The sequence below is a fragment of the Ornithorhynchus anatinus genome, chromosome 17, assembly GCF_004115215.2.
Source record: "Ornithorhynchus anatinus isolate Pmale09 chromosome 17, mOrnAna1.pri.v4, whole genome shotgun sequence".
Lineage (NCBI taxonomy): Eukaryota > Metazoa > Chordata > Mammalia > Monotremata > Ornithorhynchidae > Ornithorhynchus > Ornithorhynchus anatinus.
In genome coordinates, this window is record NC_041744.1 from 8025538 (window position 1) to 8050117 (window position 24580).

General features: G+C 39.9%; 1 protein-coding gene across 4 annotated transcripts in view; it reads right to left on the reverse strand.

Annotated features, from left to right (window-relative positions):
- Positions 1 to 1789: 1789 nt before the first annotated feature.
- GOSR1 (golgi SNAP receptor complex member 1) overlaps positions 1790 to 24580 on the reverse strand; it is a 42554-nt gene continuing 19763 nt past the window's right edge. For all 4 annotated transcript variants that reach the window (XM_029082049.2, XM_029082048.2, XM_007672557.4 and 1 more), the window contains exons 7-9: positions 16184 to 16213; positions 8958 to 9040; positions 1790 to 6532 (exon numbers count right to left, since the gene is read on the reverse strand). In XM_029082049.2, coding sequence (XP_028937882.1) covers positions 6408 to 6532; positions 8958 to 9040; positions 16184 to 16213 — 238 coding nt within the window. In that variant the 3' untranslated portion in view covers positions 1790 to 6407. The remainder of the gene's footprint in view (positions 6533 to 8957; positions 9041 to 16183; positions 16214 to 24580) is intronic.

Sequence of the window (24580 nt, forward strand, 5' to 3'; positions counted from 1 at the left end):
ATCCTGTTCCAAAACTAAAATTACAAGACGGATAAAGGTACATTCTTTTAAGTGTGTTGCCTGAACTAAAAGTGAGAATACCTAAGGCATTTGGAATGGAAAGTACACACGAAAGAACAAGTTAAAACCGATTATGTGTCATCCTCATTTAGGTGTAACTCATCACCTTGGGAAAATGATTATCTTAGTAAAGCTTCTCATTCTGACAACAAGGAAAATATACCAACTGTTTGTACTTGACTGCACACCCTCAGGGTTCTCAGATTTTAAGAGGCAGCACACATCTTGTACTATCCTTTATGAATGGTGTCCTATTTGATACAGCAGGAAGACAATCGCATCCTCTGAAAATGCGGCGCTTCCATTTCCATGGCATTCTCAGGGCCCAACTCTGAGCCAATCATAGTTTTTGTAGATTCTGGACCCAGCCTCCTCCAAACCCTCTCCCTTGCCCTATGCTCCCCTTCCCCACTGGGATAGATGACAAGTAGCAGACTTACCTGCCACCTACTGTGGGGCTGGTTTCTGGGGCTCCTCGTGGTGAGCACCCAAGTGGAAGTACGTAAAATGCAAACTTCTTCAGCGACCCTGGCTGCTCTTAGCAATGGCATGGGAAGAGGAGTGCCAAGGAGGGTGCCTGGGGAACTTGGCTGACTTCCCAAAGCTACTCCAGTGCGACTTGAGGTTCACTTCCAGGTTGGTGAGACTGTATGGAGATCTGGAGAGGCGCAGAAAGGCAGCAGATGGTCTGGAGAGCCCTTGAGGAGCCACCCTACCAGCTTAATCACCTTCCAGGACTCTCCTTTCTTCTCCTGGCACCCCGAGATCCAAGAGAGAGCACCAACAGAAGCGAGCGCTAGCTCACAGAAATCTCCCACAAGAGAAAATTATGGTCCTCAAGACCAGCCACACAGAGAATCTCCAAGTGCCAATGATAAGTGTAAATATTACTTTTTAAATAAATATAACTTTTAGGTGGTGATGACACCTAAATAAATATGGTTTGCATATTCTTCCACGCAAAGGAACGTGTTTTTCCTTCCCTTAAATACAGTCAGGACAAAAAGACTTGCAAGCTGAACAGTTCTTAACTTTGTACAGAAAGAGGGAAGCTTATTCAGATTAGTTGAAGCAATAGGTTAATATTTCTCGGGGCACGTATTTCGCTACTCCAATGGGACTCTAGAACAACTGTGAGAAAGTAGTTTGTCTACTTTTAAAGCCTGTATTAGAAAAACTAAAGAAAAAAATGGAAATATCTCTAACTTCAATGAGAAATCATTACGCTTAAGGACATGTGAACTCATTTTTCAGACAGTTGTGGAATTGTGCAATAGCATGTCTGAACAGAGCCTTGCCTTTACAAAACGGGAGGTCAGAACAAATACAAGTGGGATTTTCATGCCAGCAGCTAAATTCCAGGAGATCCAGAGGTTCTTTCAGTTTGGGGAAACAGCAACTTGCCTACTGACCAAGGGGAACAACTTATGCCAGCAAGAAGAAAAGATGAGGGCTGGTAAATATTTGATACTTATTTCCTAGGCTGCTTCAGCATTTCCACAAGAGATAAAATCTAAACTCACCTCCATTTCCAATGTACAGTCACTGATTGACTGATGTTGCAAAAAAAGTACGCCACAGAACTATGGTTCCAAACCAGAGGGCCACCTTTATGTGGGTTACCAAAAGTCCCGTGATGTATCAATCTCAAGTCACTCGATCACACCGAAAAAGTGATCCCATTTTTGAACGCAACCGCACTACTTTGAAATAAATACCAGCACAACTATATAGAATTCTAATTTATTATTAAATTACATAACAAAGCTTTTCTATACAGACGGAAAATGCACATTAGGTGAGAACAAAAAATTACAAGTACAATAAAATGGGTTTCGACATTTAAAAGCAAAAAGTAAAAACCTAGAAAGTGCAATTGGAAAAGATTAGACAGGGGTTGTGTATTGGCAGGTTTCACGAGGAAAAGTCTTCTACCAGATGAAGTATGATTAGAACCGATTCCTTTGGCCCTGTCTGTCCTTAAAATGATTGTAAATACCCTTATTCTGGGATGAGATGTAGGGTACAAAAGAAAATTGTCAAAGATCTAAAGATATGGCTCAGCTATGTCCCAATTTTCCATTCAACGCACATTCCTGAAGCACACATGCTCCTTAGATTCTCTTCCCCAGAGAGATTCCATAACATTGATGTTCCCTTAAAAGAAATCAAGACTCATTTTCTTTTAGGCAAAGATAGTCGGTATGTCCTTTCAATTCAGGGGTAATACAAGCAGCAGTTTTATGCACAAATTGTGGTTGGAATAAAAATTACTACAGTTTTATGAATATAAATCAACTAATTCATTGGTTAAACTAGCCACAAAGTTCAAAGTGCTAAATCTGCCAGAGTCAACAAGCATTTCAATGTGACTACTGAACAACAAGCAGTAGATAGATTACTGTGGGAAAGCTCTAAGTCAGCCAATGACCTACCTGGAAATTTTCTCCCTGAAAAACAAAACGACTACTCTGTGGCCTGGAGAGTTGGGTATAGAAATGAAGCCCACAGTTCCTTAATTCTCTAGAGACCAATCACTGATTTTTAAAATACCCACCCTGAAAATGCCCCATTTATAGGCCTTTCCAGTGCTATATCAGAGTTCCAGAGATCTCAACCTGGATTCCTCCTCCACCCCACAAACGCTTTACAAAGATACATGTTAACATCTAACACCTACACTGAAATTGGTGAATATCATCTGGATGTAGTAACAGAGAAAGGGAGGGGGATTTGGATGGATCGTCCCCTCATTTTTAAGCGGAAAACTCCATCACAGTAACAGTCTAGAAACAGAGAGGAACAATCACGGGCTGCTCTGTACTGCAGGGCAAACTGCCTAATCCAGGCAAGGTGACACTCCTAAATTCGCCAGCTGGTCCAAAAATGTTGCAATACTATAATTCAGATATGGGCAAGTCATCTTCCAGGATGATACAAAAGTGGAGCCACAGCCTACTGGCTGAAACCTCTTAACTCTAGATATCAAGGCAAAGTTTTCCATGAAAATAAGTAATTTCCAAATTTATTCCAAATTTATAAATACACTTATCGACTGGGCAAGGAGAACAAAAAAATGGCAGAAAATACAATTCTGTCATTATAACAGTGTGCAATCATTGTTGCTTTGCTGGGAATGATCTGTGATATTCATAAAGGGGGACAAAAAACTTCTGGCTAGAAAAACCCTGAGGACACAAAATCTCTGGACTGAATGGGAGAGAACCAGTCACTGCTAATAAATAAGTTTACAAATGTATCAATAAATTAAATACAGAAATCCCTCTTTTTGGAATCTCATACCTCTCCAAGTCAAGGAGAACTTGACTTCAGTGTCTTAGAGGAATCTTAGTACTGAGTGTTTGGTTAAGGACATAATGATTTTTACAAAGGAGAAATCTGTCATACATTCCAATGAATGTCCCTTCTCTGGGGTGAAAAGACACTTCAAAAGTGGCCAAAGACTTTGCAAAAGTAACCAACATTTCAGCAATCCACTGATTAGTTAATTAGCAAGACTACAAACAGAAACCTCAGTTGGTCTCTGCCCCATCCATTCCTGGAAGTGGGTTGCGTGTAACAGACTCAGGAAAAAGGATGAGGAAAAGTGATCCGAAATCAGAAAATGATTAGAAAAAAGATCATTTGTAGGAAGGTGTAAGAGCAAATAAAATTTAAAGAAATTGATTTTATAGACCCAAATAAAACCCCTTAGCTATGTATTTTTCTCTTTCCAAAAGTACTGTATAAGGGTTCCTTTTACAAATGGAAACCCATGTTTAAACTATGGCACTGAAGTTTACACTAAAGGAAACAAAACAAGTGTATCCCGGTTGTGGCCATTCAGCCTTAGATAGGCAACAGTTCTGGGCATATAGCCATACTGTTACTTAGGTCTTTAGGATGGGCAACCTTTTAAGAAAATCAAACCCTTCAGTAAGGACCCAGCTCTCAACCCAAGCATGAACATATAAAAGTTAGCCATCCTGTAAAGCCACCATCACCAAACTCTTATTACAAGATCCTGAAAAGAGACCACGTGCCTCATTTTATTTATTTTTTTTTTTACAAAGAAAGACACCAAACACAATCCTATTCCTTCATAGCATGACCTCCAAAATAAGGGGTCCTGTGCCATCAAAAATTAATTTCTTTACATATTTGCAAGAAGCTAAAATTTCTTCTACACTAGTGTTTGATTCTGCTTTCAGATTTAATGGAATGCACCAAAAAATCAAGACCAGTAAAAAGCCTGGTTATAGTATTAAATAAATAACTTTATTTGCTAGACTGCAGATTCTTACAAATGTCAACTACATAGCAAATGAAAGCTCTATGAATTCTAGCCGGGGCACAACCACCAATCAAAGCCCTTTGAAAAATCAAAGATAATAAATGTCAGGGGAGAGGACTTTCAATCTCCCAACAGAGAGAATTTAATTAAGGAACTTACTTCCCTGATCCTTTGAGATTTAGATTGGGAAAACTCATTTTCATCAAGTTAAGGGCATCACCCAATCAAGAAATGATCAGCCCATACTTAAAAAAAAAAAAATCCCATAATTAAAAAAAATTAATATCAAATATTTTCCATCCATGAAAAAACCATAATCAGAGGTTTATGGATTTCACTAGGGTTATATTATTCTAATAAGACTGAAGGAACAATATAATTCAAGCTGTTGCTGTGGTTAGAGAAACCCCATGTAGCCTTCCTTCATTCCCTAAGTTAGGGGACTACCAACTAAGCAGTAATCCACAACAGTTTAGAGGAGTTTTTTCTTTCCCAAAGCATAAAAGAGGAACAGAAAAACAGGAGAGGTGCCCCAAACTCTGCATGGCTGCTATATTTACCAAGATGGAATCAGTAGCAGTCAGGAGCTTTATGCAAGGGTTGAAAAGAACCCCGGTGGCTAGTTTTAAAATTCGCAAGTGATATAGATAATTACAGGTGTAGATGGAAGGACATTCTGTAACTTATTGTGAACGGTATGCTCAGTTCTTTCACAATTGGGTGTTTCCACTGCACATTCTGGCCAGACAGCCAATGGGGAATTAGGGAACTTTTGTGAGATCACCTGGGTCGGCCTGGGCAAAATGCAGTGCGATGGTAGGAAAGGTTGTGCACCGAGTCAGCTGAGGCGGGTGCCCTAAAATGCGAGTCTTCCCAAGAGCACAGCCTTCACGTTTTAGAGAACTGACTATATTCTCAGTAGTAACACATTTGGGAAGTTGTCAGCAACTCACCAGATCAGTTACCCTTTAAGCAAGAATTTTCTGATAACAAATAACTGCAATATCTTAGTGACTGGAGTATAATTTCACATATTACATACTTCAGATATGCTATAAAACTGAATTTTTGTCCTCGACCACTCCCTTACTTCACTTCCTACTCTAAAGTTTATGCGCAACAGTTGTGGATATTTGGAAACACAATTTGGTGTTTTATAACCCACTTAACTTTCCTATTTTCCAATTCAGTTTTGTGCCCAACCTGCTTAGGAACAGTAGTAACCCAATTAGAAAAAAATACTTTGAATATGTTTAAGACAATTGTATCTTATTGTCTGAAAACTTTTCAAGGTCAACTGACTAACCAGAACATGTGTGCTCAAAAGGCTGTTGTCAGAAGGAATCTGGCAGCCGCAGGGTTTGGTCCCTATTTTTGGGAAGACTCCCTTTCGTATCTTCGACTCTCATACCAAAGTAGGATGGCGAGAATTTCACCATGTCCTTGCAAAGCTAGGAGAAAAAAAAACAGACTCCACCACTCAAGTTAATCTCTGTGCAAAACTGAATTCATCATCTTTATGTAGGAGAAAAGTCTGTGACATTTTTTACAGCACAAACTTTGAAGAAACGGCGTTGTGTCGACTCACCTTTGAGTTTAAAAAAGTGACAGAAGCTGTGTTGGGTCACAAACCAATCTGATGGCTTAAAGCTACAACATACTGTTTGGAGGGCTGAAAGGACTAGGGTACAAATGTGGGTCACTGTCTTCATGAACAATGGACACAAAGACTTGATTACCATCATGGAGCACAGAAGTGTTTTTCCCCTCCCCCCAGTACTCTGACTTACCTTATGATGAGACATAAGGATCTGAAACCCTTTTTGGGAGTGCAAGATGGAAGGGGAAGAGAGGGAGGGCATGTGCTGGGGAAAGGATGACAGAGAAAAAATACCGCAGCTTCAGCTCAAACCCAGACCGGTGTCATCGAGGCTGCCCTTTTAATGGCATCATGCTGATCCAGCTGTCACAGGTCTGTCCAACTTCTCCCTTCTCCTTAACGGGGATCAGGGTGAGGAAGCAGAGGTTGTCAAAAGTCCCTAGAGAATCTCCATCAATGGAAAGCATATAGCAGCAGTAGGATGGTGCAGATGCCAATGACACCACCCAGGATCAGAGAATCTCGCCGTTTCCGCAGGTTGATCCTTTGGATCAGGCTGTTCACGGCAGGAAAGCGATCTGTGGGAAGAATCCGTTAAGGTCGAAGCCACAGAATCACACTTATTAATAAGTCAGTCAATTGTATTTGAGCACTCACTGTGTCACAGAGCACTGTATTAAAGAGTCTGGGGGAACACAAAACAACATAGTTGGAAGAAACGGGCCCTGCCCACAACAAGCTTACAGTCTAGAGGTGGGGACAGACATTAACATAAATAAATACATGGAGGATATGTACCTAAGTGCTACCAGGTGAGGCTGAGGGAGGGGTGCAAATCCTACTGCAATAACGATTAGATTTATTGGAGAATAAATCCTTGTGAGACAAATATTAATCTAAGTTCAGAACTACCCAGAGAATGCAGATAAATCAAAGACGGCATTCTAATTCTACTTCATTGGGCATTCAGAATAGTGATCAGGGTGGAGAACAAAATCTGAATTCAGACCAATTCTATGTAAGCCATGCAAAGCACGTGGCTGTAAAAACAGGATCTTCGATTCCCTAGCGGTCATATTTAAACTATAGCTGAAATGGGAGTACATATATAAGAATAATCAAAACAGAACGTGAAACGGCAGATGGGGTGATGGGGAAGGAATTTTTATACGCTAATCATAATCACAATAATAATAATGGTATTTGTTAAGTGCTTACTCTGTGCAAAGCACTGTTCTAAGTGCTGGGGGTGGGGGGTAATACAAAGTGATCAGGTTGTCCCAAGTGGGGCTCACAGTCTTAATCCCCATTTTACAGATGAGAGAACTGAGGCCCAGAGAAGTGAAGCGACTTACCCAAGGTCACACAGCTGACAAGCAGCGGGGATTAGAACCCGTGACCTCTGGCTCCCAAGCCCGAGCTCTTTCCACTGAGCCACGCTGCTTCTCATGACCAACTAATCATGGCCAACTAGCTGATACCAAATGGCTATTTACTGAGCAAACAGCCAGAAGCACTTTTCAAAATATCCAGCTTCTGGTGCTTTCTCCATTTAATTTTTTTTTTAAACGGATGTGAAATAAACTTAAAATTTTAAAGCTTTCGCTTTAAGGTCTAAAAATCTTTTAACACTAACAATTACTGAAGAGTTTTTCTTCTCGCAGGTCACCAAAAACAATCTAATGAAACTAATGGGTTGTGAAGCTGCATAATTTCAGGATGTTTTCAAACGAACTAATATCCTCCAAACTGCCAACGCTGGCAAAGAAAGTACTTCATGAGTTTGCAAAAAATTAGCCACCTTCCAAATACCCTTTTACCTCAGAGGATAGAGGAATAGCACGATGATAGAGAAAAATGTTAAATTAAGAGTGACAGAGGCACTAAGGGATCCAGAGCTCTCGAAAACATTGCACTCTCTTTCTCCCTGTGCTGCAATAATGCAGTAAATGGTCCTCCAGTGGCCCAGAAGAGAGAACACAACGCTATCCATGAGCATCTCTCTTGCTACCCAGACACTGGGGACACTGGCAACTCCCTCTCACTGCCCAAGATGCGAGTCTCTTAAAACTTTTAGCCCTGACTAGATTGGGATATCAAGGAACACAAAATTTAGCTGAATTAAAAGAGAGGCAGGGCGGTCCTAATGGACAAAGCGGGAGCCTGGGAATCAAAAGGACCTGGGTTTTAATTCCAGCTCTGTCACTTGTCTGCTGAGGAACCATAGGCAAGTCACTTCATTTCTGGGTGCCTCCATTCCCTCATTTTTAAAATGGGGATTAAAACTGTGAGCCCCATGTGGGATATGGACTGTGTCTAACCTGATTAGCTCGTATCAACCTCGGCACTTACTACTGTGTCTGTTACAGAGGAAGCACTTGAAAAATATCATTTCAAAAAAAAAAAAGTTAAAGCTCAAACTTCTGAGCTTATTACCCCATTTTACCTCAAAGACATTGACTGCCTTCCCCGGCTAAAATCCTGCCCCCAACATTTTCCAACAAAACAAAAAAGCATGACTTTCAAAATTACATTTTTGAATTGTTACTACAATATTATAAATCTAAATCCTTATCAGTGCAAACTTTCTTTAATATCTGTGCCTGAAGAGCACGATATCTTTGGTATTTGTTAAGCACTTACTATGTGCAGAGCACTGTTCTAAGCGCTGGGGTAGATACAGGGTAATCAGACTGTCCCACATGAGGCTCACAGTCTTAATCCTCATTTTACAGGTGAAGTAACTGAAGCCCAGAGAAGTGGAGTGACTTGCCCACAGTCACACAGCTGACAAGTGGCAGAGCGGAATTCGAACCCATGACCTCTGACACCCAAGCCCGTGCTCTTTCCACTGAGCCACACTGCTTGATATCTCACTCAGGAGTACAATCTACATTTGTATTACATGACTGCTGATCAACTCCACTCCAGAAGCACACGTGAAATCACAAATGAGTACAGATTATAAAAACAGCCCAAATTTCAAATTTTCACAAAGGATACTGGCCAAAGTGTTCATTTTGCTCTGTATTGATTTCAGCATCCCTCTCTGTGAAGTCATGTTTTCTTTCGTCGCCATAGCAATGCTGGAAAGGGGGGGGAAACAAGGTAATCAGATTACTGTCATACATCTTGCTCCAACGTTAAAAATGAAAATCAAATTGAAAAAACCAAGGCATGCCACGTTACCTTGAGAAAGTGATGAATGGGCTGAAACAAAACACTACTTCCAACCCTTTTACTTCCTGACACCCTTTTCTCTACTAATCTTTAATGATTGTCCTGCTTTGTTTCACATCTGCTTTCTTTTCGCATCTTGTGCACGAAAGGACACAACTTCCTACTAATCCTTTTTACACTGGAAATTAAGAAAAGTCGTATCAGCCAACAAAACATGTTGATTTGAAAGATTGGGAATGATGGACAAACTTTAGTCTTAAGACCTCAAGGACTGAGACCCTGTGCAGAGAAACTGCTTACAGTCCTAATGGCTGGCAAAGTGAGTTTTCGCGTAAAAACTCACACGAAAGTCACGTTTCCACTGAGGCAGTGGGTGCACCAAGTAAATAGGCAGGCCCTATGCAGAACAGTAAGAAACACACAAGGGCTTTTTTGGTGGTGCTTTTTCTTTTTCACATGCCGGATCCGCTTGGGGCTGAAGTGCCCAAAGCACAGTGCTGATGCTGTGCCAAAATGCCATGAGCTGGTGGGAGGTTTGTTTTTATAACTGCTGCATTCTTATGCTGCTCATGTTAGCTATTTTTCAGGAGTCTCACCGGGCCATCTACCTTGCAGCAGGGGATAAGTTGTTCTTTGGTCCGGAACCTTCCCCACTGGGACCCAAAACTCTGATTCCCAGAGCGGTGCTCTTTCCGTTGGACCAACAGCAGGCCTTCAGCATGAACTTTATCTATACCATAAAACCTTCTAAGATATTTTTGAAGCAGGCACCGGCTACTAAAAGAATATCAACAGGGAGTTGGCAGAACCCCCACAGCCCAGGGTCCACGATCAGAAGATCCAGGCAGTTGAAGAACCCCTGAAGTTGACTAACTCCCCCAGCCTCACTATTGAGAAGTCTTGTTTCCTGCTGGGAGTGATGCTTCATGCTATTAAATCATATTCTCAGACACCTAGATGGAGTCACAGAGGGGCCACAAGAGGACACAGAAACATTGAACGCTTCCTACCTAGGCTTTTAGGTTCTTTTCCTTGTTCCTTCATTGGTGACAGTTGTTGAGACTTTCCTAGCATTTGCTGACCCTTGAGAATATTGGTTTCTCGAAGGGAAAGATCATGCCTTGCTCCTTCACTGCAACTTCTCTAGCATTTAGTACAGTGCTCCAGATATTTGTTTCTGATGATACAGATGGGGCCAAAATAAAATTATTCCGTTTGTCCCCAGAGTTGTCACCTCTTTTACATTTTCAGAACTCTGAAACAGGGTCAGTATTTGGAAGTCTCTTCCTGTGGGAGCAGGAAAAGGGCAGCAGAAAGGAGGCGAGCCTGTATTTTGATGCTGAATCTGCTGTTCTCCAACCGCGGATGACAAAAGTGCATTTCTATAATTACACAGCACGCATTTTTTTCTTGATGAAACACTTAAATCACCCAAGCTGTGCTTCGCCTCCGAGAAGGTTGTTGAGCCATGTTATGCTGTTTTTTTCCACAGCAATTGGCCATGGTATCATTTAACTACAAGTCACTAAGATATTTCCAGCTCTGGACAATTTGATAACAATGATAATTCCTAAAGAATCAAGCTTTGAAGAAATAAAAGGTTGCTTTAGGAGGGACTGGACCTAGATTTATGCTTCAGTACTGAGTCCAAAGAGACAGGACAGACAAAACTTTATGCAAAATTTACAGGTTTCATTGGGCTTCAGTTAAAAAGGAATTACTAGCATATGAAGAAATAACATATAAAGCCTACTGGCCTTGGGCAAATTATTTAATACCTGTCGGCCCAGCGATCCCCCTTGCACAGACTATTTCCAGTTTACAAATTACAGTTCGGTCTCTCAATCGCATGAGATATTTGGATTGTCTGAAATTGGGCACAGCCTGGATATACAAAAAGCCAGACATTCCAGCCAAGGTCAGCAATGTGGTTGCAGGCCATTCACTAAGCCCCCCCAAAACTTTTGAGTGCTCTTGGACCCCAGCCCCAATTCCCTTTATGGATCAATTAAAAAAATAACCACAGGTACAAGCCAGGTCCTCTCCCTTCATCAGCAAGAAGGTTGTGAGAGGGGCAAACACAGACTCACTTGGGGTGCCATTTTCTAATTGCTCTGAATGCGAGAAGTGAAGGACAAGGGTTCTAGAAGCTGAACAAGGGAGTCATATGTAAAGATTAGAGCCCAAAATGGTCTGAATCAGCCCCAGACCCAAATGGAAAGGGCTCAAGAAGTGAGATGGTACCACAACAATAATCTCAGTAATTCCACCACACTGATACTGTAGAGAAGATGTTTCAGACAGGAAATCATCAAACAATAGGGCTGGATGTGTAATTCATTTTGCTTAGAAAAATGTGATGCAATTATAAAATGGAAATCTGTTTCATTCTTTTTGGGGGTGGGTAATGTGAATTAAGAGGGCATTGAAAAAAAAACAGAGTTTTATTTCTTAGCACTCTACGGTCATATACTGAATTTTGCTTTCCCTCTATTTTCCCAGTGTGCAAAATGGGAACAACCCCACCTAAGAGATGGCTACCCGAAGAATACAAAATATAGTCATAAGGCAATGTGGAAAATTGATATTCTTTTTCCTTGGAGAATTATATTATTCACCGCACTCTAGTGGAATACACATGACTTTCAGTACCAACTAAAATCTATGTAGACATGTTTTTCTCCCTCTCAATCAGCTGGAGGTAAGCCAAGTAAAATCTCCATTGTTACTTCAAGGGTCAACAATGCAGAGGTAAAATATAAGCTATGCCTAGTGAGAGATGCTTTTAAAAAAGAATAAATCATTTATGTGTTTACTGTAACTTCTTTCATTTTTCCTGCTACATGAACCAAACTCAGTCAATCGTTTCATTTTATGACTACAATTATATAACATAAGCTAAAATCGGTTTTCTTGCAAGGTAGCAGCTTGAAAATTTAAATTAAGTGTACAGGACAGTGAGCTTAAATCACCCTTCCAAACTACCAACTCTTTTCCCAAAAAACATTATGTTTTGTAACTACTCTCACTCACTGAAGCTAACTTGGAAGGTGGAGAAGCAATACCAAAAGAAAAATAGTTTCCTTTCCAATTTTGTGCAACAGTTTTAGGTATCATTTGGCAATCATAAATTACAGTTACAAAAACTGACGTTACTTGGGCTCACCTTAAAAAGCCCAGAAAGCCAAACTCACATGAATCTGACCCTGAACGAAGGGGCCCAACCCAGCTTGGTACTGACAAAGTTAGGAAGTTCTACTGAGTTGCTATATGTGACATGACCGAATTTTATACATTGAGGATATTTATATATATATTTACACCCAATCAAGTACCTATAGACAGGGCTTAACACATTTTGGTTTAGTTTATAAAATGCTCTTTGTCTCTGCCTGTGAGTTGTTTTTGGCTAGTCTGTTTTTAGTTTGTTAAATGTCTCATTTCTCAGATCCATTCTACCCCGACTGTAGCCACCCCGGTACGAGGTCTGGTGATCCCGCTGCCAGACTACTGCATTAGTTTCCTCGCTCCTCCACCGGCCTCCAGCCCCTCCCTGGTTCAGTCTATTCTGCGTGATGTTGCATGGATCATCTTCTTGAAGACTGGTCTATATCTCCCTCCTCAAAATGATCCACTGACTTTCTCTGCCTCATTTCCAAAACTCCTCACCCTAGGCTTCAAAAGACCCCTCCAGGTGGCCCCACCTTACCTCCTTGCTCTCTTTGTCCACGATTCCTCAATTCTCTTCATTCCTCCCAAACCAACTTCCTAACTGTACCTCAATCTCAACTCTCCCACCTCAGTCCCCTAGCTCACACTGTTCCTCTAACACACTAATAATACTAGCATATCGTGTAGGCGCACATAATCGCATTTACTGAGACATACTGATTCATTAAAAAAAATCAGAGGCAAGAAAAGGCTTTACAACTAACAATGGATAGAATAATCTAACTGTAATTTAGCAGCACAGACGGCTTTACCTTGGAGCAATAATTCTGAAGGTTATTAGCCATCATAAAGCGAAGTAAATTTACATTTTATTAAGGTTTTAAACATGAAAAATATTAAAATTAATACCTATGATAACGTGGAAAAAGCAAAGACAAAGTCAATTATTTGCTCCTCTAATATAAAAAACATTTGAATATTGGCAGAACACACTGTGAAAGGATAAGGGATTTGAATCACATCTCCTCCTAGCTGAGGGAGTCTGGCTCTTGAAACCCTGGGGAGGATGTTCTTTGGGCTGAAGAGGTTAAAGGGAGAATTCAGAGGCTTTTAAAATCTTAAGGCATTGCCATTACTGGTTCAGTCCAGTGTTTTATCTCCGACTGTGACAACGGGAGGCTTGGAGGGAAATGATTTGACCCCAGCTCCTTGATACTTCATTAGACAAAAGTTTAGTGTCATCTGCACACTTGGAAGAGTTCATAACATACTCCCTCTTCCAAACCATTTTTTTACATTTTGTTACACAAAATAATCCACTGACTCCAGGGGAATCACAATTTAGCCTTTTCCTTTCTGGAAAGAGAATGCTTATTTCTTTTTCCTATCTTTTCTCCTCTCCCCAATTTCGGAGGAACCTAGCAAAGCTGTGCTGCAAGGGGAAAATGGAGCCCATTGTGTTTACTACCATTCATTTTAAAATTCCATCTGCTCAGATCAGAGGACCTTGATAAATGATGACGATAATCTCAGTCAAGCACTTCGGTGAAAAAAATTAGCTTTTTCCCCCCACCTTAATTTCCGCTACAGATTTCGATCAGTGTTCCCGGAGCTAGACGACATGGGTTTGAATGACACAAGAGATTTAACCTACACTTCCTGACACTGTAGGGTTTACTAAAGGAGTCTGGTTGCACAAGACCCTGGAGGTCTTTAAAAGCAGGATAGCGAATCATCAATCTGAGATGACTCAAAAGTAGTCCTACCTGAAGATGGGGGGGATGGGGGGGAAGCGGGGGCAAAGAGAGGCACATTAGGTGACTTCATATACTTCCTTCCAACAACAATCCTTTGACAGATTGACGTCTTTTTCCTTCCGTAAAATTTGTACATTTAAAAAGTGCTGTACTCAGCAGCCAAGAGACATCCCTTGATTTGGAAGGCAACCAGGTGCATCAGAGAATTCTTACTGTGAACCTCTTCTAATCACCTGGCCCGTGTGCCTCGTCCTTGGCTGAGTGAGAGGAGTGTGGGCACCTGAAAAAACTACAAAGTTGTTCAGAATTTAACTTTTGGTAGAAGTGGCAAAAAGTAAGGGTTTCTGGGAGGTGGACCTTACAACAGCAGGAATCCCTGGAGACACAGCAAATTATTTCCTTGGATCACTACTCAAAAATGAGAAGCAGCATGGCCTAATGGACAGAACATGGACCTGGGAGTCAGAAGGACCTGGGTTCTATTCCCGACTCTGCCATTTGTCTCCTGTATGCCTTTGGGCAAGTCACTTCACTGTGCCTCAGTGACCTCATCTATAAAATGGGGATGGAAACTGTGAGCCCCAAGTGGGACATGGTCTGTCTCCAAACTGATTAGCTTCTACCTACCCCAGCACTTTGTTCAGGGCCTGGCACTTAGTAAGCGCTTATCAATTACCATTACTAAAAAAGGCTTCTGGACATTTCTGAATTGGGTTGATAATGTTGCCTAAATTAGCAACACACCTGTAGTTTCCAAAATCATCCCCAAACCCTGGGAAAAAGGAGATGTAATCCTTGAAGGCTGGAGAGCACTGATATCCAAGACGTATAGTTGCATAGCACAGTCACCCAGAGGACATCAACTATCACACTCAATTTCTTCTCTACAGTTTCATAGGTCTTATATTATCAATCAGTCACATTTACTGAGTGCTTACTGAGTGCAGTGCACTATACTAAGCACTTGGGAGAGCACAACAAAGAGCTGACTGACACGTTCCCTGTCCAGAAAGAATTTATAGTCTAGAGGGAGAGAAAGAAATTTATATTACCAGAAAGTAGACAGAATTCTATATAATTGGATACTTTTCCAACCAGGCAAATTCCCTAAAATCAGAATGAGCATTAGCATCCATTACTATCGGCCCCAAATATATGAACATTAGCATTCCTGATCCGGCTTGGAATGAATTTGAATTTTGTTAAGCCCGACTACCCAAAGAAAAGCAATAGAAGAGAAATGGCCTCTCGTGATAAATATTTAGGACTACCAAATATCAGCGTAGTCGGGAAGATTTTCTAACCCTGAGAAAGAGCATCTCTACATTTGGTGGAGCTGAGAGCTCTCTAATTAATATAATATACAGGCCATTAGGGGATGTTGAAATATAAAGGGGAGGCATGAATATTATATATACTCTAATAGGCCTTCAGGAAATGCTCAAACAGAATCCAGAGACTTGCAAATATGGTACAAATTACGGCATTAACCAATTGACAAAATAAGCTAGATTTCTTATTCCCAAACCAGGGAAAGCCTACAAACGCTGAAGTAACTGTCAGTAATTTCTCTATCTGTGGCCGAATTGTACATTCCAAGCGCTTAGTACAGTGCTCTGCACATAGTAAGTGCTCAATAAATACTGTTGAATGAATGAATGAGGTGGACTTAAAGGGACCAAAACTAGTAGTAGCAGGTATGGATTTGTTCTGAAGGAGAAAAGCTATGCTTTACTAGTGCTAAATAATGCCATATTGTGAAGTAAATACGCACAGATAACCATGATACTAAATGAAAGGACTCAGATTCCAATGGCTTATATTTAAGATTACCAAAGAATAGGAACTACTAAGTATTTGGCTAGTGAAATTCCCCACTCTATGAAATGAGGCCCATGTTATCTTAAACATTAGAAAGGCAAAATGTAAACGAATACAGGTCTAAAGGAATTGGGAAATTCTAACTGGTTGATCACATATTCACACACGATGACCAAATGAAAAAGTTCCTAAAAATCATCTTTGACATTCAGTTAAATTTAAACATACTTCATATAATTCAGAAACAATATATTCACTGGCAGTGATCCCATTAAAAGTAACAAATACATTTAGTCCTACCTTATCGTCTCTTCTATCAGTCGATCTGAGCTGTAAGTGAAAAGAAAACAGACGCTTTAAAGGACTGTGTTTAACAAGAGTATAAATATTCCAATAAAAACTGTTTTTTTCTACAAAGATTTGCTAGCCTGCATTCTTGCGCCGCCAGTCTAATGGTATTTGATAAGCTGAAACTTTCTACATTTTCTCAGATCTAGAGGATAGCATATGGAGACGATTCTGGGAATGAATATGAGTCCTGTATTTATTCACTAGAGTTCATTTTCATCCCTTTTCATGCAATCTATGATGGCTCCAACGACAGTTTAATCACAGTAAACAAAACAAATCCAGGTAGCATGAAACTGGCCAAATGTAACAAGCTACAACTAAGCTGTTGAGACCAGACTCATTCAACTGAGTACAGTCTGATTTCTTCTCGGCGAGTAATTTTTTGCACCTCCAAAAGTGCTTGAGTAGAGTATGTCCTTGAAAGACACCTATGCTGTGTTTGCGCATTCACGGGTCCAAAATGACAGTAAAGATGACAAGAAACCAGACTGGTTCACCTTTGACGTTTCCTGTTATAGCCTGTGGGCATTTTGCAATTAAACAGAACGAAGCCAATTTAATTTATGTTCAGATGATGAGGGTAGTTTATTTAGGGTAGGTGAAAGTTTTATTAGTAATGGATAGTTTCAAATAGTCAAACCCCCACAAATCCTAATGGTTACTCCGTTCCCTCAAAAGCAGAGAGAAAAAGGCCTTTAAGGCAGAACATAATACTTGGTTATGGCTATAATCAGAATCAAAAAAGCAATCTTAACGCATACCTCAATTCAATACGATCTGAATCCTTTTTGTACACATTATATGAACTAAAGCTGTAAGACACTCATGAAGATGGTGTACCCTTTATTATTACAGACCAGTGTAATTATGAAAGTAAATAATAGCTACTCCCAGAAACATATTAGTTTAAAACAATTTGATTCCAATAACATCACCATGACACACGCGAAATTGAGAGATCCACAAAAATCCTCTGGTATCTTACATACATTATCTGATAATATTTAAGCCTAGAATTTGAAAGATGAAGATGATGATGGAATTGTAGTGAAGCTGAAACGTGTTCTGAGCCATGAGCAGTAACTCCACTCAACTCATTTTAAGCTGAAAGCCAGTGGTGAGTTAGCTAGTGGTATTATTTTGCCCTTGCAGCATCTGATTCATCCCCAGCCCTGAAGCCCCCTGGGGCTATAATTAGGTCAGCTAGCCAACAGTTGAGGTGAAAAACTTGGTTGTCTTTGGCCCTTACGGAGCTCAAGTCATTTATTCTCTTAGGATTACTACTTTAAGACTAGGGCCAAAAATGAATCTTTCAGGGTTACAGACACCAGTGCACAGCACACTGTAAGCACTTATAAATACTTTTCACTTGGGCACTTAGACCACAAAGAGATTTATTGCCTTTTATGGGGGAGCAGGTACAGAAGCCTGGGAGCCAGGACTGGAACCTTTCCAAAGAGGACAATCTGCCACTTACAAACCCTTGCAAAAACATTCAAGATTAAGGGAGACAGAGTTTCATTGTTTTGGGATAAAACTGCAGCAAGAGCCTAGTGGATAGAACACGGGCCGGGAGTCCGAGGACCTGGGTTCTAACCCTGGCTCCTCCACTGGTGTGCTCTGTGATCGCTGGCAAGTCACTTAACTTCTCTGTGCTTCAGTTCCCTCATCTGTAAAATGGAAATTAAGACCGTGAGCTCCACAGGAGGCATGGGCTCTGTCCAACTTGATTAGTATCTACCCAGTGCTTAGTACAGTGCCTGGTATATAGCGCTTAAAAGATACCATTTAAAAAAAATCAACAAAAACTGGGATTGCTATCTATTATACTCACCTCACAGAATAGTCCCCAAAACAGAGAAGGCATAACCTAGTATCAATCATCGATATTTAGATAGCGCTTACTATGTGCAGAGCACTGTACTAAGCTCTTGGGAGAGTCCTACAGGGTCACATCAGCCTTGAATTTTTATATATGAATTTTTATATGTACTTAAGAAGACTGCATTGGAAACTAAAGGCTCCTGTGGTCCAGAATGTGGAACATTAATTGGAAACTGCATTTTAAAGCTTATTCCTTAGGGGTAGCAAAATCACTCAGTGGTGTGGATAACTGGAATTCTCATCCTCGTACAAAGAAATGAGCAAGCAATCCACGTTTCAACAATCAGCAAAAAGAGTAGCCAGCATACATTAATTTGTCTTCTAGGACCGATCCAACAGGTTTGCTTTTCTCTCAAGTACAATGACCTTGATGGAAAGAGCGATGCTAACTTCAGTCCCAAGTACCTTGGTTAGCTGAATGAAAGACAATTATATTTCATTTAATTGTTCTACACAGAATCTGAGGTCAAAAAAACAAAAAATGCTTTCACAAAACCCTATCCCAGCATATTTTAAAAGAGAAAATATTAAAAAATATGTGTTTTGATCAACTAATGAGCAACTGAAGAATGTCATGCAAGTTACTAGGAATAGACAAAGCTTTATGATAAACTTACAATACACATGAACTCATTGGGCATAACACCAGAGAACTGGAACCACCATTTTATGCCTACTTGATAAATGCCTTTATTGTTAACTTTTCCATTATAACTTGAAGACAATTCAGCTGTCAACTTTGCTGTTGTGTACTGCAGGTCTCTTCTACCTGAATGTTCCAGAAGAAAAGCTACTATATAAATCCAAGGTTCTTTGGCAAAGGGGCGCTTCATTTTTATGGAAACTTATTTCCAAGGCTCAACCTACAACTACAAAATTTAGGCTTGTTCAGAGTAAATCTAGCAAAAGAAAGTGTAAATCTAGCGAAAGAAAGTTGATTAAAAAGGTCAGTTTCTTAGAAAATTAAAATGACAGAGTGCGGCCAAAAGCCAGGCTATTCAAATCAACCCCAGTTATGGCTTTTGTGGCATAATTCGATAGCTCATCAGTTTTAAAGCACACAAGTCATCCTGGCCTCGGCCAAGTTTATAGGTTGGCCTTCATATTTGAGGTTGATGCCGCTTCCGATGAAGTTTATAGGTGTGTGTGGCTGAAAAACTCAGCCCAAGACTGGCGGTCTCAAATATATCATGCCTACAAAGGAGTAAGTCCAAGTTAAAGTAGTGGTTTTTTTTTCGTTTTTTCCTTTAAAAGTGCCAACAAAATATTCAGCTGAATTCCTACCATTAAGTTTGAATTTTAAAAATTCATTAGATATTCCCCCAAAATAAAATTTGACAATGCGAGGACATGGAATCATTTTGAAAAATCCCAAAGGCAACAATGTAAAAATACATTTTTTAAAAGGTTTTCCAGACTGCAAATAGCAATAGAGGTCATATTTAGACTATAAACTCACTATGCAGGGACGCCGCTTACAGCACCTAGAACGCAGGTTGTAAATAAATAAATGTTCAATTAGGTAATAATGCTGATGGAAAAAATGTAATTCCCAAACTGTATTATCTAAGCTCTTGTCAGTCCTAGCCTTATTATAGAGTCTGTTTCCACAGGAACATTCTTTTTTTTTACTCTCTTGAAATGGTTCAAATTACGTTATTGGCTTTCTTCTATTTATTTTATTGCAGTCACTGCTTTTCCAACATATAATAAACTGCAATAAACACTGCCCCCAAATGGAAACAAGTTTTACTAACAACATTCGAAGACACTGTTACAAAAAGACATTTTTTAAAATGAGGTACTTTATGCATGAAAATAATAATTTGAAATAGAACTGAAACTCCTGTTCACTAATATTTTGCTTGAGACTGTTGGATGCAAATTCACATGATTTTGCTTGAAGTGAAATTTATGCAACTAGGCCAACCGATAGATTTAATCCATGCACTGAATCTCATGGAATTTTTCAAAGTTCACTTGATGATTTAACTGCCACTAATTTTGACTTGAAAAAGTCTGATAGAATAGCCAAACAATTATTGGGGCAGACACACGTATGCTTTGTCCCAGGGTCACATTTTCACCTCTGGGTGTAGGTTTATTTTAAAATACCTCTGGAGGAAAGAGCGACTAAGGTACTGTAATTCTGATATAGTCTAATATATCGTGTAGTATAGAATAAAGTAATAGAATAAAGTAACCATATACACTACATTGGATTAAAATAAATAAATAAAAATTCATTTATTTACTGAGTTCAAATTGGCAGCAGCATAGCAGACCCTAAACCCTCTGCTTTCCAAATCATCCTTCCAAATAGGAGCCATGGAACAACTTGAAGAAAGACTTGCTGCTCAAATGATTTGAAATGGCCTAAAAAGACTCACCTAAACACTGAAATCAGTTACTATTACACAAAGTTTTCCAGTTAGGATTTAAAGAAAAAAACCTTACTCCAGAATATTACGTAACAAGGAAATCCCTTGAATAGCTATGAGTTCGCTTCAGGTAAACACCGCAACTCTGGTAGAGTACTATCAAGTGAAAACAAAAGTAAGTAGTTGGTATTACTCGAGGTCTGAAAATAAATCTTATTGTAATCAGTTGTCAACATCACACAAACTGCATTTCATTAGCCGGAGAAGCCATAGAGCTTTGACAATTTAAAAAATACTCTTCTGAAGGAATAATGAAATATGTTGAGACAATAAAATGTTATAGAAAACAGCACAAATCCAACTGTTACATAAAAATTGAGGTCTGTGATTCTCATTAAAAAAGACAAGCTCCTCAGTCATCTAGGACACAGGGTGAGAGAGATAAATTTAATCCTCAAAAGTCTGTGAAATAGGACCAGAAAAAGCCAGTACCATGCAAATCCCTTCTCTTTGCTGCTCATAATTTCTGCTATCTCCATTTGTGTGACAAATGGATTACAAGTTGTAATCATATCCGAATTTTCTGGGGAAAGCAGAGTTGCTAAGAAATGACCCTGCAGTATTCCTATTAAGCAGTAAGAACACTAGCTACAAACCAGAAAAATTACAGGGTAAACTGGCTGATAGAACATAGCTGGCTCTGATGCTTATGTACTTTATCTCATTAAAAAGCGCACTCAATTTACAGTACTTTTTCTTTTCTAAATTAGAAAGCAAAGATCTATGTGATTCAAACATAAGCTTACAGTCCAACCTCCATAATCCCCCAAGAGAAACTACTAATAGACTCCAAAATGCTGGATATCATGAGCTGAAGTCACTTTTACCCCAAGCTTCAGAAAATCTGGTAGTCACAAGAGCAACAAAATAAGCAATGATGAGGTACATGCACGGATGCACTCCCATATATATTCACAACTCACAGAGTCATTCCAACACTCAGCAAAATAATTTTTAGATCATAAATAAAAATACCAAAATAAAAACCCAAACCAACAGAAATCATTGACAGTCACTACTTCACAGGGAAAATTCATTTGCAAATAATGCTCCAATAAGGATTAAAAGGGGGATGAGCAGACAATGCAAGGAACCATGGAGGATATAAGAACTGGACCCCAAGGCTTAGGGGACAGTCCCAGGTGCGGATCGTCCACATCGTTCCTGCCACCCACAGTCAGGATGGAAGTGGTGTAGCTGGCCAGGACTGGGGGTGACCCCAAGGATTCAGGGGTTCTGATCTTATTGGGGCTCTGTACAACAGTGGTCCTGCACTGTTCAACCAGAGTCTGCCTGAAGCATTCCTTTAGCCATTTAAGAATACTGAGAGGAAGAAGAGAAGCAGAACTAGAGAATACCGACTGGAAAAGTATGGAGCTGGAGGATACCACTCCAATTATTTACTTATCCTTACAACTGCTATCTTGGCTCATTTAACTTGTAACTTACGGTTGTTCTTATCTTTCCCTTCATTAAGTCTCCATCTTTCTACAGAAAGGACCGTGTGTGATCGCCTGATATATTTACTGCAGCAGCTTATCCCAGAATTTAGCCCCTAATGTGCTCTTAATAAAAACTACTACTTCTGTTCACTCTTCACGTTGGGGAAACAAAAGTAGAAGAACGCATCCAAGTTCAATATTAGGAGAGAGCAATTATACCCACTGCGAGACAAGAGAAATAAAAATAACTCCCACCTAGGTTATGGCCACTGCTGATTATATCTTCTTAAGAATAAAGTGAAAGTCTATGGTAACAGCAGCTTGTTGATAATGGCAAGAGAGAGGGAGCATGAAGTTTGTCAAAGTCCAGGCAGGTACAGTTAGGACAAGACAGAAGCCCAGGACACCTTCTCGGTGGGGAACAGCCACTATGTGCTATTAATTCCCACGCTGGAATTTCTAAGCACAGGACAACTGTCTGCCCACTTTTCATTGAGTAAATTTCTCCTTTACCCAAATGTAAATGAAAAGAGGTAAAAGGGGGAACCAGGTTGGTGAAGGCCACTCAAACCCAGATACAGACTGACCTATTTGCCCCGCCTCTTGATTTTTAGCTGTAAGGCTGAGTTAGATCACTTTCTCTTTTTTTAACAGTATTTTAAAAACGCTTACTATGTGTCAGGTACTGTACTAAGTGCTGGGGTGGAAATGAGATAATCGGGTTGGGCACAGCCCATGTCCCACATGAGATCACTGCTTTAATCCCCATTTCACAGATGAGGTAACTGAGTCACATTTAATTTGTAATTTATGAAGTCACTAAGTGACTTGTCCAAGGTCACACAACAGACAGGTAGCGGAGAAAGGACTAGAACCCGGTCCTCTGATTCCCAGGCCCAAGCTCTTTCCATTAGGCCACACTGCTCCTCAATGTGATTTGAGGCATACTAATAGTGAAAAATTTCTGGCAAATCATAATTTGCACTATAGCACTTAGAAAATCTTCTAGAAAGTTTCAGGAAGAGTTTGTTGGGAAGGTGAAGGAGCTCTCTGCCCACTTACAACACCAAAGGGAAACCAAAGGGGGGGGGAAATAAATGTAGAAATAGCAGGGGATCAATTCTTACTGTGAAAACACTTCTAAACTTTATTTTATGCAATTTATCTGCATAGTTCTAAGCAAGCAAATCAATTTTTGTTTTGCCGCCATAATCATTCCATTATAGAAAATAAGAACAAGACAGCGGTACTCATATGCTTAATTTAGCAATTTATTATCCATTAATGCTGACTAATGACTCCTGTTTCCTTAAGAAATCCCAATAATCAAAAGCAAGACAGAAATTTCCCAGATAGCAGAATTTCCATTTCTAAAAATTGCCTGACGTTTCTCCAGATTTGACTAAAGATATAGCTAAACTAAGGAAGAATTGATATCAGGTAGAATTTCTAATGTTTGTGATTCAGCTGTCAGTTTGAAAAGTTCAAGATGAAAGGTTGTCCTCTAAGAAAACCAAATTATTCATCTAATCAATCAATGGTATTTACTGAGGGCTTACTGTGTGCAGAGCCCTGGATTAACCACTTGGCACTATACTAAGCAGAGAGAAACATAAAGAAAAAGCATGGAAAGAGCATGGACCTGGGAGTCAGAATACCTGGATTCTAATCCCAGCTCTGACACTTGCCTGCTGTGTGACCTAGGGCAAGTCACTTCATGTGCCTCAGTTTTCTCCTCTGTAAAATGGGGATTCGTTACCTGTTCTCCCTCCTACTTAGCAGTTATCATAATGCTTCACCTATCCCTACAAAGCTCAAATCTAGACTTTCCAAACAGCCATGAATTTGATATTGAATGAATGAATACGATATTCGATTGATCATAATGCCCCCTTCAAAAGACAACTCAAACAAGAAAGCTGTTGTATTTCATCAAACCGAAAAGAAAAAAAAAAACTGTCACCCTTAATCAATTAACGATATTTATTGAGGCTTACCATGTGCAGAGCACTGTATTCAGCACTTGGGAGAGTGCAATTCAACAGAGTTAGCAGACATGTTTCCTGCCCGCAACAAGCTGACAGTCTAGAAGGGGAATGGCTGTCAATTATAATTTTATGAAATGTAATTTTAGACCAAAAGGTTATTAAGGAGATTTGATAAATATAGACAGCTAAGATTAAAATGAAAACCAAACTCCACAAAGCAATTTATAAAACAATAAACCTACACTCAGTTCTATGGATGGACTGAGACAGACGACCTTCCACTTCCTTGAGGGTGTCCTGAAACTACTCCACTTCCTTTTAGAGCAACCTAATAATAATAATAATGATGGTAATTACTAAGCGCTTACTATGTGCTAAGCACTGTTCTAAGCGTTGGAGTGTCCGAATACCTAAAATCACCGCGGATGTGAGTAGCTAATTCGAACCATCCCAGTCTCCAATGGGTGGGGGTTTTGAGGGAAGACACAAATGGATGGCCAGGCAGCTAGCGGCAAGTTGATGCCCCTCACCGATCTGATGTAAGTGAAAGAGCCTGGAGCTAGCTTTAGAAATGAAACCATCTTACATCCT